Genomic DNA, 13991 nt, shown 5'->3' on the forward strand with positions numbered 1-13991 from the left:
ATGGACATGGGTAGGTGCCCTGGATATTAGAGCCTCTAGCCTATTCCCAAAAACTCCCCTAAGAAGCAGGGATTCGTTCTGCAAGCCCATTTCAATGGACCCTCACCTTTATTGAGCGTCACATCCATGACGATCCTGTCCTTTGGGCCAGGCCCTTTGCGGCTGGAGGACGAACTGTCTGCCTCGTCGGGGCCGGGGACCGGCGTGCCACCGCTGGCACTGGAGCTGGGGGAGCTGGAGCGACTCAGCAAGGTGGGAGTCGCGCAGGGCGTGAGGCTCGGGCTGCGCAGCCGTGTGCGCACCGTCAGGGTCACCACTCCTTTCTTAAGTTGCTGGAGAGACATCAGAGAACCCCAGTAAGGTGACATAGTACACCAACGTTTGCCAGTAAACTTGCATACAGTAATTTGTGGCAGCGAAAGAATATAAAGCCCAGGATGGTAAATGGCACCAAACGCATTGAAGCATGAATCTCTCCTGTCCACCTATGTTACCTTAAACCTCTGAATGGCCTCCTGATGGGTCAGCCCTTGTAGAGACTCTCCATTAACTTCCAGGATTTCATCCCCTGGTAATTAGATACAAAAAATGAAGTCAGCGATATACAGACATGTAAAAACCCTTCCTGTACATAAGGCAACCCACCACTATAAGGATTCCAATTAACTGCTCAGTGAAAAGCCTTTTACTATTCTCAGTTTATTTTCACTTGCCCTAATGCCTTTACAAGTTAATAGTGATGAATTAGCAAAGTAAAGCCTGTTCTTCTGCAGGGATCCTTAGCTTGGCATTCTCATACTAACAAACAAGCTGAAAACACTACAGATTTTAACTGTCTGAAAATAGATGCTCATAACATGGAGTCCAAAGGGACGACAAAAGTCCCTTTCTTTTGTGTGTATCAACAGGAGAAACAAGAATCTAAGTGAAACACTACAGCACATCACTCCAAAGCCTATTCAGAGAACACTGGCCTTGCTGCAGAAGGCAAACATGTCCTCTTACCAAATGCCTGCAGATGGAGAAGTGAGTAGCCCACATGCTGCAGCAGCAAATGCCCTTCTCACCTCCAAGAACACATCCTGTCACATTTCCACCTGTTTCTGGGTCTTACTACTTACACCCAGCTGTATTGATCTACCTTCATTTTATTAAAAGGAGGGCAAAGTGAGCAGGATCCAGATCTACTTTCTACAGTTCTACTTGCATCTGCGCAAAATTAGACAGGGTGACTCCATCAGCCAAGTCCACCCCTCCTCTCCTTTCCTTGCCTCAGTTAAAAAAAAAATAAAATAAGAGTATGCAAGCTCTGAATAGCCTGCAAAGGCTTGCTGGGTTTATGCTACTTATTGGCTTCCCACGGCAAGTGCACAACCTATGCTGCAGGGATGCGAACTTCCCTCTGGCAGTAAGTGTGAGAGTTGGCACCAAAAGCAGCCTCAAATACAACACGTGTGATGAGATGTAACGAGGGGAATATTGATATGAGAAGGAGAGAAGTAACACAGGAGCAGCTTGAGAGAAGTAAGACAGGAGCAGCTTTCTGCGGATCATAAGTAACCCAACTCCTGCAGAAGAGTTGTAAACCACCGCTTTAAACTCATGGTCACTTTGTAATTTCAACAGTGCGTAAGAGTCTGTCTGTCTGACATGGCAGCACTCAAACCAGGATGCAAACACAAACAGAACAATCTATACGTCCAGCTCAGGGATCAAGACTGGAAAAGTAAAATCAGGATATATCTGCTTCTCTAACCAGCTGGATGATCTTACTGCCAATCCCATCCTTCCTCTTTTCTTTTTCTGGTTATGATCTTACTTGTTGATTCATGTCAAAATTATACCAAGATGCTCAGAGAGCACAAGGGCCCAAAACAGCCTCTCCCAAGCATGTCCCTCTGCATAACCCCTTCTTGGACCAGCACCTTTAAGCCAGATGTTGGTTGGATAGATACGTTTCACTGCTATCAGTGAGCCTCTCCAACTGAAGAACTGCAGCTTACGGCTTGGGCAAATAAAGTTCACTGAAGAGGAAGGAAAAAAAACCCATCATCATGCTGTAGTTTTCCTGTCTCAATATGCAATATAATCAAGTTAACTGCTATGAATGATCTTCCCCAGGTTGGACAAACAGGGTGTGTTACATCCTCCACAGCCTCTTGCTGATGGCCAGGTGCCTAAATAAAGCTGTACTTGAATTCTTCTGCTGGACTGAAATAATATCCCACTGTGGTCCTTTATATGCAGTTGGATTCTCTCTAGCATACCTTCTTTAAGCCTTCCATCAGCAGCCGCTGCTCCATTTGGGAATATAGTCTTCACGAAAATCCCCATGCGTCCGCGAGCAGAATCCTGACCTCCCACAATGCTGAATCCAAGACCCTACAGAAAAGGGAGGAGAAGACACGCAGCTGGCACCTTACTCTATTATCACCTGTGTGAGAAAGACTGCCGGTAATGTACAAGACAAAGGAAAGATGAAAACCTAACAGCTGCTGTTGAATTGCACTGCCATCTTACCTCTGCTTGCATTTCCTGATTTACTTTCACTCTAATACCAACACACTTATCAGCCCAAAAAGTAGCAGCAGGCACCTTAAGCTAAAAGGCAAAAATGCCATTTTGAGATTTTTTTTTTTTAAAAATACTGGGCCAATGGCTGTATGTTATCCTATTCCCGTTTTAAAAACTGTAACACATCGCTCTTAAATTGACAGACAGTAGATTCCCACCCCTGAGGTCTATATCCAGGATTAACTGTAGTTTTCTCTGCTGTCACAGATCCTGCGTTTCCTCAGGAAAAAGAAAAGCTTAAGAACAGGACATAAGGTCAGTGCTGTAATGTCAGGAATGTAGCTGGAAGGGGGCTGGTGTGGGGGGACTGCCATGCACATGTACATTTTTAATTATTCTGGAGACATGTACCACGTTGTATTTAAATAAATCTAGATCAATACATTCCCCAGGGCTCCATCTGTTAGCTCTTGCCCCTGCGCTGCCCCGGCTGGCTGCGGGACCGTCTTGCGAAGCTCATCAGGGAACGGATGAGCACAGCAGAATGAACCTCTCCCCTTTCTGCTGAGATATTTCCCAGCCAAATCACTTCCTAGATCCATTCCCCCCCTATTTCTCCTCTTGTCACCGCTGTACATGTATTTTACAGAATAAAGAGAAAAGTCACCGACCAGGTGGACAAGGGAAGTGGAAAACTGTTGTGCTTCAGTGATCTGAAGCCACAGTTATTATTAGCGCCTCAGGCAGTGCTCTCCAGCTGAGGGATGCTGCCAGGGCAGGCACTGACACTGTGTTTACAACCTAATACAACAACCAGCTCTTTTGTTTTACTCTGTGAATATGAAGTAGACTACAACAGTTATGAGCTTCCAGTAATTTGATAAGACATTACTGATTTCTAGAAAAGAAGCATCCTAGCTCCCCCGTGCAACACAAAATAACTCAACTAACTGTTTACTGTGCAGGAGGCTCCTGGCATTCCCCTGCACGGACACAGCAGTTCTTCCCACGGCTCCATGGGGTGGGTTGGGAGAAATACGGCTGCAAAGCACAGTGGTTCCCACGTTAGCCCACCTTCCTGGAGAAGTGCTGCCACTCCATAGCAGAAAACCACCTCTTGCAGATCTACCTACACATGAACAACCAAGGGCAAATATTTGGCTGCCAGCCACCAAAACGGCGACTCTGTGGAAATACTTTTCAAGTCCCAGGTCTGCACAGAGATAATAAAGCAAATGCTACTGTAGAAATTGTAGGCAGTGCAACCCCTAACAGAGATGATCGCCCAAGAAGTGGGTGAAAGGCACCCAAAACAGCAGCTGTTTGAGGTGGTTCATGATCAATAACGTCTGCACGCTCCCAACGGCTTTGTAACACCTTGGAGCTAATTGCAGAAAAGCAGGAGAGGGTGGCTTATCCCACAGAGAGAAATAATCTAATTCTTATGAGAAAAATGGGGTCAAAAAAATAAGTATGTGAAAAATAAAGAAATATTCGCTTGGAAATGTCACGAAAGTCCTGAAGCTCCCAAAACAAGGAGAGTTACAGCAACCATGAGTCAATCTACCCAGAGAATTCACTATTTCTAACTCTTTGCTAAACTTAAAGCACAACAGGGAATTTGTTTTGTATTTGAGCTTGAAAGTCAAAACAAGTCTTTTTAGTCCAAAACATAACCATCTGATGAATTTAAAGAGTATTTCAGAAAAAGACATGCATATTTTTAGCATATTTAAATGACAGCTCCAATACTAGTGTGGATTGGATTAGGGAAAACAATATACACCTAGGTTATTGCTTGTCTATTTTCCCTTAGCATTCAGCCAGCTGGGATCTAGCAAATGCGCAAACACATTATTGGGGGGAGAAAAGAGAACTCTTTGACCCAGAAAATCCAGTGCTCTCAGATAAGCAATCAACCAGGAACCTGTCTTTGGGTTTAACGCTTAATTTGCAGTGATTTTTTTTTAATGTATACAGATTCCACAGAGATAAAATATGCTTGTCCATAAATATGCATGCAAACAGGTACTCTTCTGTAGCTGCACCAACTTTGCATAAACATACATATTTATAGATCCATTATTAATATTTGATATCTCGGTAATGACCAGATGCACCAAATCAGAATGAAAGCCACCCCGTGTCAACTGCGTGGCACGAATGTCGCTTCCCCCGTATTTTGCAGGTTTAACTTTGGCATTTACATTTGAAAATGGGATTTGTTTATCATCATTGTTATTATTGTTATTGGCTACCTGAGAGCTGCTGGAAGTCCTGGGCATTGGAGACACCTCTTAAACACCAGCTCTTGCTACATGTGAGAAACCAGCCACATGCAGAAATCCTCACCTTGCCTTGCCCTTTCATCAGGACAATGTTGGAAATGATGGAGGGCTGTGTCAGTCTCCATGGAGATTCCACTTGGGCAGCACTGAAGGAACGGGTGGACTTCTTCACGATATGGTAGTCCTAACAAACATCAGCAAACAGGGGAAGTTGCTGTGATTGCTTGGCACAGGCACTGGATGTCATACCACGAAAATTGCGTGTGTCAGGGAAGAGGGAGGGGGGGATCTTACAGATATATTCAGAAAAATGTTCAAGGGATGAAATCCTAGCTCGTTACAATCAAAGTGAATCTTGCCACAGTAATTTTCCCGCATTTCGCACAGTAGGATCATTTTCTAATGTATCAGGCACAATTTAAATTAGAAAGATTAAGGGTAGCCTCATGATATACTAAAGTCCTTATCTGCTTTTAAAAAAAAAAAAAAGAAAAAAAGCCTACATCATCAAGTCATTAAAATAAAGAGAAGCAGGATTTATTTGTTTAAGTCCTCAGATCTCTAGAACTGCAACTCATAAGATCAGCCTTAGGACCTCGAGCCATAGCAAGAAGTAACCCCCTTCACCATCCTCAGAGTAAAGAAGTTCTCCGTAGGTGGCCAACGCATCCCTTTTTGGTGTCCAGGCCTGGTTTCAGTCCCCGTGATGTACCTGTGTGGCCTTGTTTCACTACCCTCGCTTCTGCAAGCTCCAGACAGATCTTGAAGGACCGAGCACAGCGAGGTGCTCAGAGCCAGCCCTGCCTTTCCACCCACCTGCCTGGCTCCCGCCGACTCCAGCTGCTGGGGCAGAGAGTGCTTTCTTCCACCCCGGGAGTATTTCACTGCTATTTCGTAACTCGATTCACCGTTTTCCACTGTCAGCTCATCGTCTTCTCCCACGGACTCCAAGCGGGATCCGGCACCTAGGGAAAACCACAGAAATAAGTCTTGCAAACATCTCAGAGCTGCTTCATCCTCTCGCCAGCACGCCATAACCACCTCCTGCAAATCCCAACTTAAACAGTGCCTTAAAAGAACGCTACATGGTTCCCAGCCAGGCAGTTAGAAGCTAGTTTTGATCATCCTCAGCTAAAAACTTTTCCTGCTGTCACAGGTTTCCTATGATCTTTCAGTGATGCCGAACTCCTCAGCGCTGTCGCTCGTGGTAGTAAGGAAAAGCAGAAGATAATTGAGCCAGTAGCTCAGGGACAGAAAAGAAATTCAGCTGTTCTCACCCAATGGCACTTGCCAGTGCACTAAGCTCTCAAGCTTCTTTTATTTAAAATTAAAAGACCTGACACTGTAGCAGTATTCATTTCTGGAGGTGTCATGTCACTTTGAGGGAAATTTTTCTGGAATGGAAAAAGGAAAAATGTGCCAAATAAATGCTATTTTCTTTCCTTCTGGCAACGATCCTAGTTGTCTTACAGAGACGAAGAGTGCAGAGTTCACATTAGAAACAGAATTATTTGTCTTGAAGGACATCCTGTAATTAGCTGCAGAGAACCCCGCTCCTCGCGCCAGGGCTCCTCCAATTCTCATTTTCTCCGAGGTCCCCACAGGACCCACAGTAACAGCAGTTCCCGCACATTTATCCTTGCCATTTCCCCCACCATGCAGGGAAGGACCATTAACCCCTATTTTACAGACAGGCCAAATTCACGCAAGCTGGATTTCACGACGTAGCTTTCAGATTACTTTAAAGCAAGGTTAAGTGGAAATGCCACAGAAAGGGGCAGCTCTGCTTTCTCTTCGCCCTCACTGCCCTGTCCTTACCCTGGGGATGGGGCTGCCACATCCATAAGCAATATCTGTACCCACTGCCCAGAGTGCGATTTAAACCCACTCCCTGCTTTAGGGTGTGAATTACCTCTGCTTTTAAAGCTCCCCTTCCCCAGGCATGCAGGGCACCGCAGCTGCACACAGCCAGGACAGCTATCTTGGCAGGACCCGGCATCCTGGCACTTCCTTTGCTCCCAAACCCTCCTGGCACCTACAACTAACCGCTTCCCATCACCTCTCCCTCTCTTCTTCTAGGGGAACAGTTATATTTCTGTGTTTTCTGCCCATCTCTGAACGCAGCTTCCCTTCCTGTGCTGCAACCAGGCTTGGGACCAGGCTGGGGATGCTCCAGGGTCACCCACAGCCCAGGGGCATCAGCACTCACGGGAACCAGGGCTGGATCCCCAGTGAGCCACCAACACACAGCCACAAGGGCTACAGGCAGAGGAGCTACCGGGAGCATGCTAAAAATATCTGAGTAAATGGAAATTAAGGTGAACATAGGAGGGAAGGAGACTTTCAGAGTATTAGGGATGAGAACATGATCGAGCTCTGTGCACAAGTTACTGTTAAAACTTGGGGACAAAGCAATACAAAATTTCAGGACTATTCACCATAATGGGTATTTTGGTAATGGCATGTTGAAACATGTCCCTCACCTCAGTATTAGAGCACACTGAAAAACATAGGGAATGTAAATGTTAAAAAAAGAGTGAGAGAGAAGAACAAAAAAAAAAAGAAAGAAGCTTCCAAATTTTTGCTTCATCTTTCTGTCCATAGAATAGTTCAACTCAGGAGGCTGAATGCAAACATCTTACAGCTGGGATTTTCCTTCCAAATTAAACTAATACGATCTCCAAAGGAAAGAAAACCTATCTTACTTTTAGAGAGCTAAAATAAATACAGAACATAAAAATCTTACTATTGCTATCTTTTATCAACACAGCTTTACCTTGGGAACGACTTCTGTATTTCAGTATGCCACTTCCCAGAGTTGGACTGTGGTTGTTTCCTTTGGACACTTCTGCACAAGCTGGATCTTGAGACTTCTCAGTTTCCATCACCTAAAAAAAATTTTAAAACCCCAAAAAACTTATTTACTTGTAAACTAGAGAAGTTGATGGAATTCCTCTCCTTTTTGCTAAGGGACAAAAATTTCACTGCACATCATCTTTTTTTAACAAAACATGTCATTGTATTAAGCCAGCAGATGTTTCTCTAAGTAGTTTTCAGCAATGCCTTTGGACATTACTGAAATCCTACTGATGGTACAGGAACAGCTCAGTATGGCCTGGCATCCTCTGCAAGGTACCACACTAATGCCCCCAGGGTGCCTCCGGCATCCACAGCACCTCATTCAGGTGCTTCCATATGCATTTTTAACACAATTTTAATGTAGCTTTTATGGCAGCTTCAGCTCTGCAAGGTTTCAGAGACATCACATCTTTATAGAGAAAACCACTTTTAAAAAGTGTTATTTTATTCTTAGTGTCCGGAGCTGAATGCTGATGCACAATGGATGAAAAGTTAATTTAACAGAAAGTTATGAAGATTACACAGCTAAGCACTTGAAAGCCTGGAAACGCTCAATGTAAATCTATACGTGGACTCGCAACTCCACCACCCTGAGTAAATGCACCAAGACAGGAGGACTCTGTTTACCTGCCATGTTTGCTTAAATGCAGGTGACAATACAAAGTGACAATGTACAGGCACCCACACGGTCAGGGATGAGCAGAGCCGCCCATGTGCAAAGCCCGCAAAGACTCTCCCCAACCTATGCGTTGTGGAAGACCCTGGTGACTCCCTTCTCCACTCACTGCTTCCTTTACCGAGCTACAGCAGTCAAATTTTCCTAGATGTGCCACTACACAGCAATCCTTGACACGCTCCCCATGCACACACTAATTCTTTTGCATTTTCACCCCATCACCCATCATGCATCCTCCGCGCAATTATTCAGACAGCTCATGGCAAGGACGACAAAATTTCCGATGCAATCACTTACCGGTTGCATTATACTTTTAATGTACATATCAACTGCTGGAAGTCAGCTTAAAAAAAAATCCCACCCAAATGACCAAACACTCTTACTGTTAAAATCATCTCTACTTCCACTATTCAAGCTTAAAAATAGCAGGATTTTCCTGAGACAAAAACTGCCTCCCACCCCCCAGTCCCTCTTCTCCCCAAATCAAGAAAGCCAAAGTTTATTTTTTGCAGGAGTCTAGACTTCGTGATTCCAGTTCAAAGGGTAAAAACTTCAGGAAAAGGCAAAACTTGCAGATAACAGGAAGCTGGAATGGAAACTGCTTTTTACTCCCTTCAACACGAACAGCTACACATAGTTTGCACATTCTAGCTAGTTCTTGTTGATTTTTCCAAGCATTGCAGCAACTACTTCAGAGTCCACTTCTAGTATCAGAGCTCACAGCTCCACGTAATAAGATTCATCTAAAGAAGAAAATAATACATCAGTTTGAGAAAACCAGTGCTTACAATTTGGTCATCCTAGTGAGGGACTCATTACAGAAAAGATGTAAGAAATCAGATCAAAAAACCCACCAAAAAGACCCAAACCATCAGTGATTAGGCCACAGCCAAAGTATCACCAACTCTCCCTATGATCTCCTTGAGCGCACACCTAGAAGACAGCAGAAGTGTTTAGAAGTAAGCCGGGACTTTGTGGATGACACAAAGTTACACTGGAATTTACCACGTAAGCAAAAGTACCCCTTCTAAGTGAGAATGCCTCCCTTGTAGAAAAGCCAAAATCATTTGCACAAACACACAAAAATCACACAGCTGGTGGTTTTAAAGGTGTGCGAAACCATCAGTACTCAGGAGCAGTGTTAACTTTGTGGTGGAGAAATATTTGAAGCATAGGGATGGAGAAAAACTAGAGGGGATGCCTAGCTGAAGCAAGCACAGTGCTGCCTTGCACTCGCATGGCGTTTAACTATCCGAACAGACAGGGATGGGTCCAGCCTCACTTTTCTGGAGCTGAGCAGAAACCAGCTTGGGTCCGGAGTTGTAGAGCTGAGCTGCAGAGTTGTTTCATTTCTGCGGCATGCATAGACATGGGCGGTTTCACCTGATAAAACCACACAACTCCCAGTCCAAAGCTGGACCGCTTCCTCCAGCTCGGAGTATGGGGGGAAAACTTGGGTTAGTGCGCAGCAGCCTACAGAGAGATGTTGAAATTGTCACTGCCACGGCCAACTTCCACCCCGAGCCCGGGCTCAAGGGTGACCCATTCAGTACATCTTGTGTTTCTACTACGCGGGGTTTGGGTTTGGTTTGGAGCTTTTTTGCTTTTATTTATTTTGACTGTGAAACAGAAGTAAGTACAGATGCATTTTGCAATGACATACATTTCCATCTAGTGGGGTGAGAGGAAGAACAGGAGACAATTGCCACTCGCATTAAAACCGTGCACCCCGTCCCTTCATCTGGGCAATCCTGGAGGCTGTGAGCCTACAGAGGGCAAACCCCCAAACCCCAGATATGATCTGCAGAAGGGCACGTGTGCGCAAACACCAATGCTAGGGAAAGCCTCAAGGAGTTCTCAGCAGCCTCCTGAAATTACATTTTATCCAACTTGGCTTCAGACTACAATAAGAAGTAAAAACATATAAATTACCTATGCCTCTGTTTATTTCTTATTTTAGCAAAAACACCTTTCTGACTCTGATTATAAACATGCAGGAGAAGACACTCTAGCATTTACAATTAAGTAGATATTCTTTAAGTTGCTGAGCTTGCGTAGTAAACCACCAAGAGTTTTATCCTACTCACAAAACACTTAGAAATCTCATCCACAAAGCTTGTGAGAACTCCCCAAAGTTGTGCGTCTGTAATCTTTGGCTCTGTTGTAACTTAGACAAGAAGAAAAACTCAGCTCCACCTTATCCTTCTGGCCACACGTGAACGTATCGCTTTACTGTCTCGAAGCGGCTGCCCACATTTAACCATGCCATTTTAATTTTCCTCACTTCCAAGGAAACGGAGCTTATTATTTCAGTTCTGAACACCTCTTATTAAACTAAACCAATAAATCCTGCCCAACGCTGTCCCAGCGTTAAGGACAAGGGGAGCTTTAATACGCACAGTAGTTTGAAGAGAGATCTAAAAATAGAGCCCATTTTGCCAGTTCATTAAAGTAGCTCCAGGATCAAGCGATGGTGACATCTCAATTGATTTCAAAGGAAACGGGGCTATCACAGACAGGCGGTCCTGGCACCGCACCAGAACGAACAACTGCCCCCAGAGTCCTCGCTCGGGCAAAGCTCCAGCGTGACCAGGCCCTTAATTAGGGGAGATGAGGAGCGGGATTATGAGAGTCTGCATTGTTTAACCACAAACAGCTTGGCAATCATCGCCGATCTACGAAAACAAGGCGGCACACAGGGGATGATACAATTTAATAAGCAAACTGCTTTACTGCTGCTGTTGCGAAGCTCTGAAGCTGCTGCCTTTCCCATCAGCGAGCCCATCCGACTCCCCACGGCACAGCCTGCCGGCTTTCTCTGCTAAGGAGCGCTAGCAGCACACAGACGAGTTTAACCTAATAGTTAGGGAGCGAAACAGCGATAATTAGACTGACTGTGGCACGCCAGATTCAGCCCCACCTGCACTGGCAAAGCAAGCCCACCAGCAAGTCCACTGCCCTTCTTTAAAACAGCAATGTGAAAGAGGAACGGCCGTGCCCCTGCACACAGCAACGTTCTACAAGCTCCACGGGATAATTCCTCATCTTCTTCACTCCCGACACAGCCAGGACAGTTTTTCCTTAAGCAGCATCACCCCAAACATATTTAATCACGAAACACTCCAACGCGGCTGTCTGTAAGGCAGCCGGCAGGATGAACCCGACGAGTCTCCAAGAGCAGCTTGCACCAGACGCTTCAGAGAAAGGTGCAAAACGCCCGATGCAAACCTGGCTTCACCTGGTCCCTACACAAAGTCCTTCTTCCTAGTCCCTCAAGACCAGCTGATGCTGTAAAGGCTTTAGCTTTTCCAAAAGTTCTGGAGATTTACTTTGAAGATCTATTACAATTCTAGTTGTTCCAGTTATTTGTGCAATTATTTATTGCTTTCTGGGGCACAGCGTGCTTTAAGCCTTAAATGTATCAGTAGGCAGGGAGCTCCACAGGCCCCTTTACCTTGCACAGAAAGCAAAATACCTTCACTTTTAAATTAGCTCTTTCTCAATTTAATTGAATCCATCTCCCAGATAAATTACAAAGTGCAGCACTATAATTTACCAGAATTAACACTGCAAACGATGCACAGGACATGGATTTTCTAATCTTGGCCAGCACTGGGTTTTCCATGGCTTACTGCTCTGGTTTAGGGCATGCACAAAGCTTCCTACGCTGGAAAGAGCTGGACGAGCCAGGACACACAGCATCAGAGGCTGCAGCAGCCACAGGTACCTTTCCAAAACACAGCACCTCCCAGCGCCCAGGCAGCACCCTCGGCTGAACCAAATTAAACTCCGATTTAATTGTTTCTGGAGCAAGCTACAGGACCCTATGATTCCATGACTCTCCTCTTCCAAAGGGTATTGTATTGCTGCTCCCCTCTGTCATGGCACAAATGCAGAGATCCAAATGGAGCCAGGGATGGAGGAAAAGAGGAGGAACGTCACCTCCATGTCAGCACTAATTCAGTGCCTTAACTGGTATCTTAGAAAAAGCTGGTGCCCCGGTTTCTCCCCCAGCGCGAAGCTGCCGGGGCAGACAGCAGCTCTGCAGGTTGGCCAGGGCAGGCTCTGCCAGAGAGGCACCAGGAGGGCTCAGATTTGGCTGTACTTAGCACCGCTGGTGAAACAAAGCGCCGGCCACCTTCCCCAGCAGCTCGTCTGGGAATTACCCGTGCTGGTATCACCGGGTGCAGCCTGTGCTTCCTCCTGCCCGGGCAAAGGGGATGGGAATCTGAGACCTCCGTTACCTGATTATAAAGAAAGTGTTGGAAAACTCCCAGTTCATGTGCAGCAGGAGATCAGGAAATCTGATAAACAGTCAAGAACTGGAGCTGCCCTATTTTCTGAATAGGTGGAAATGCCAAATAAACAAAACAAAAGCCTTTAAAGTGGTCTCTAAGAATGCCTGGTCTATCACTCTAGCAAATGCCCGTATTCAAAAGCCACCCTAAGCCTTCACCGTAATGCAGTAGTTGCTAGAAAGGGCATTACTGTCAGGAGGTACAAAACCCCAATGGTTATTTTTATTCCTCTTTACCAAGTCTATAGAGCACTCACACACAAACCTGCACATGAAACATAACCTGGCACTCACCAGCACAAAGCCAGCAGCAGTATCTGCCCATGCACCCTCAGCAAACAGACTGGAAATGCACTATGGCAGAGCTGCGTTGCTCTCATCTTCCAGAATGCTCTATTTATTTTGTAAAAGATACCCCAAAACCTTCTTCAATGTGTTTGACACCAGGAGCCCCAACACGCTGAGCATGGCCCAGAGGATGCTGGCAGGTTTGCGATGTAGCAGGATCCCAGCTGTGCAGGCTCCAAAGACTCATTGGTGCAATGTTATATTTATGGTCAGGGCTGCAGTTAAGTAAAGCAGATTTCATTTGCAGGTTTCCAAACAGTTGCTAGAATTAATAATAATGTTTTGAAGAGACAAAACCTTACAAATATCCTTTTAAATAGGAAGAAATGCAGTAAATGGCTAATGCAGCTAAGTTCTCCAAGAAACAGATATCACAGACAACGCACGCTTTGGAAATAGTAAGATGCTCCCAGCTAAACAGTTCCCAATCCTTTTTAGACCGGATTACTCTTTTTCTGCAATATATTATGATTTTCACTAGAAACAGCTTCCAAGCTAAAGAAAATCAAATGGATATATTTCTGAAATGGTGCACAAACAGATCACTGCTGTTCTCTTTTTTATGCTTCATCTTTTTTTCCCCCCAAACATCAAAAAGCATGACACATTTGCATGCAGTTTAGTCGTTGCCCACAAGATGTCTCCATGTGCTGCAGAGAGGTCCCAGAAGATCGGTCCTGGTAAACAGAGAAGACAAACATGGAACTCAAGTTGTGTGAAAGCCAGTCCAGCTCCTCTGTTATTTTCTTTAATAAATGCTCAGCTCATGGCTTAGCACAAATCCGCAGCCTATGCATCATCACAAACAATAAATTGCTTCTGTCTTTTTTTTTTTTTTTTAATGACAACGTTTTTACTCAGGTGAGGGACAAAACAAGCAACAAACAATCCTCAAAATAAGCAACTCTCCTGAGAATGAAACAAACCCTTCCTAATACTGAAGTCAACCCACAGCTGCAGAGAGCGTTCCCATGACACAGCTGGTGAAGAGCTTTGGATTTCAGCTCCA

At 45.0% G+C, this 13991-nt stretch overlaps 1 protein-coding gene across 1 annotated transcript in view; it reads right to left on the reverse strand.

The window, feature by feature from the left end:
* PDZD2 (PDZ domain containing 2) overlaps positions 1 to 13991 on the reverse strand; it is a gene marked incomplete at its 3' end in the record, with an annotated part of 53937 nt that overhangs the window by 16667 nt on the left and 23279 nt on the right. The window contains exons 5-10 of the mRNA XM_009584180.1: positions 7579 to 7690; positions 5619 to 5767; positions 4867 to 4986; positions 2268 to 2382; positions 495 to 568; positions 107 to 332 (exon numbers count right to left, since the gene is read on the reverse strand). Of these exons, the coding sequence (XP_009582475.1) occupies positions 107 to 332; positions 495 to 568; positions 2268 to 2382; positions 4867 to 4986; positions 5619 to 5767; positions 7579 to 7690 (796 nt within the window). The remainder of the gene's footprint in view (positions 1 to 106; positions 333 to 494; positions 569 to 2267; positions 2383 to 4866; positions 4987 to 5618; positions 5768 to 7578; positions 7691 to 13991) is intronic.

Source organism: Fulmarus glacialis, unplaced genomic scaffold, assembly GCF_000690835.1.
Source record: "Fulmarus glacialis isolate BGI_N327 unplaced genomic scaffold, ASM69083v1 scaffold17048, whole genome shotgun sequence".
Classification (NCBI taxonomy): domain Eukaryota; kingdom Metazoa; phylum Chordata; class Aves; order Procellariiformes; family Procellariidae; genus Fulmarus; species Fulmarus glacialis.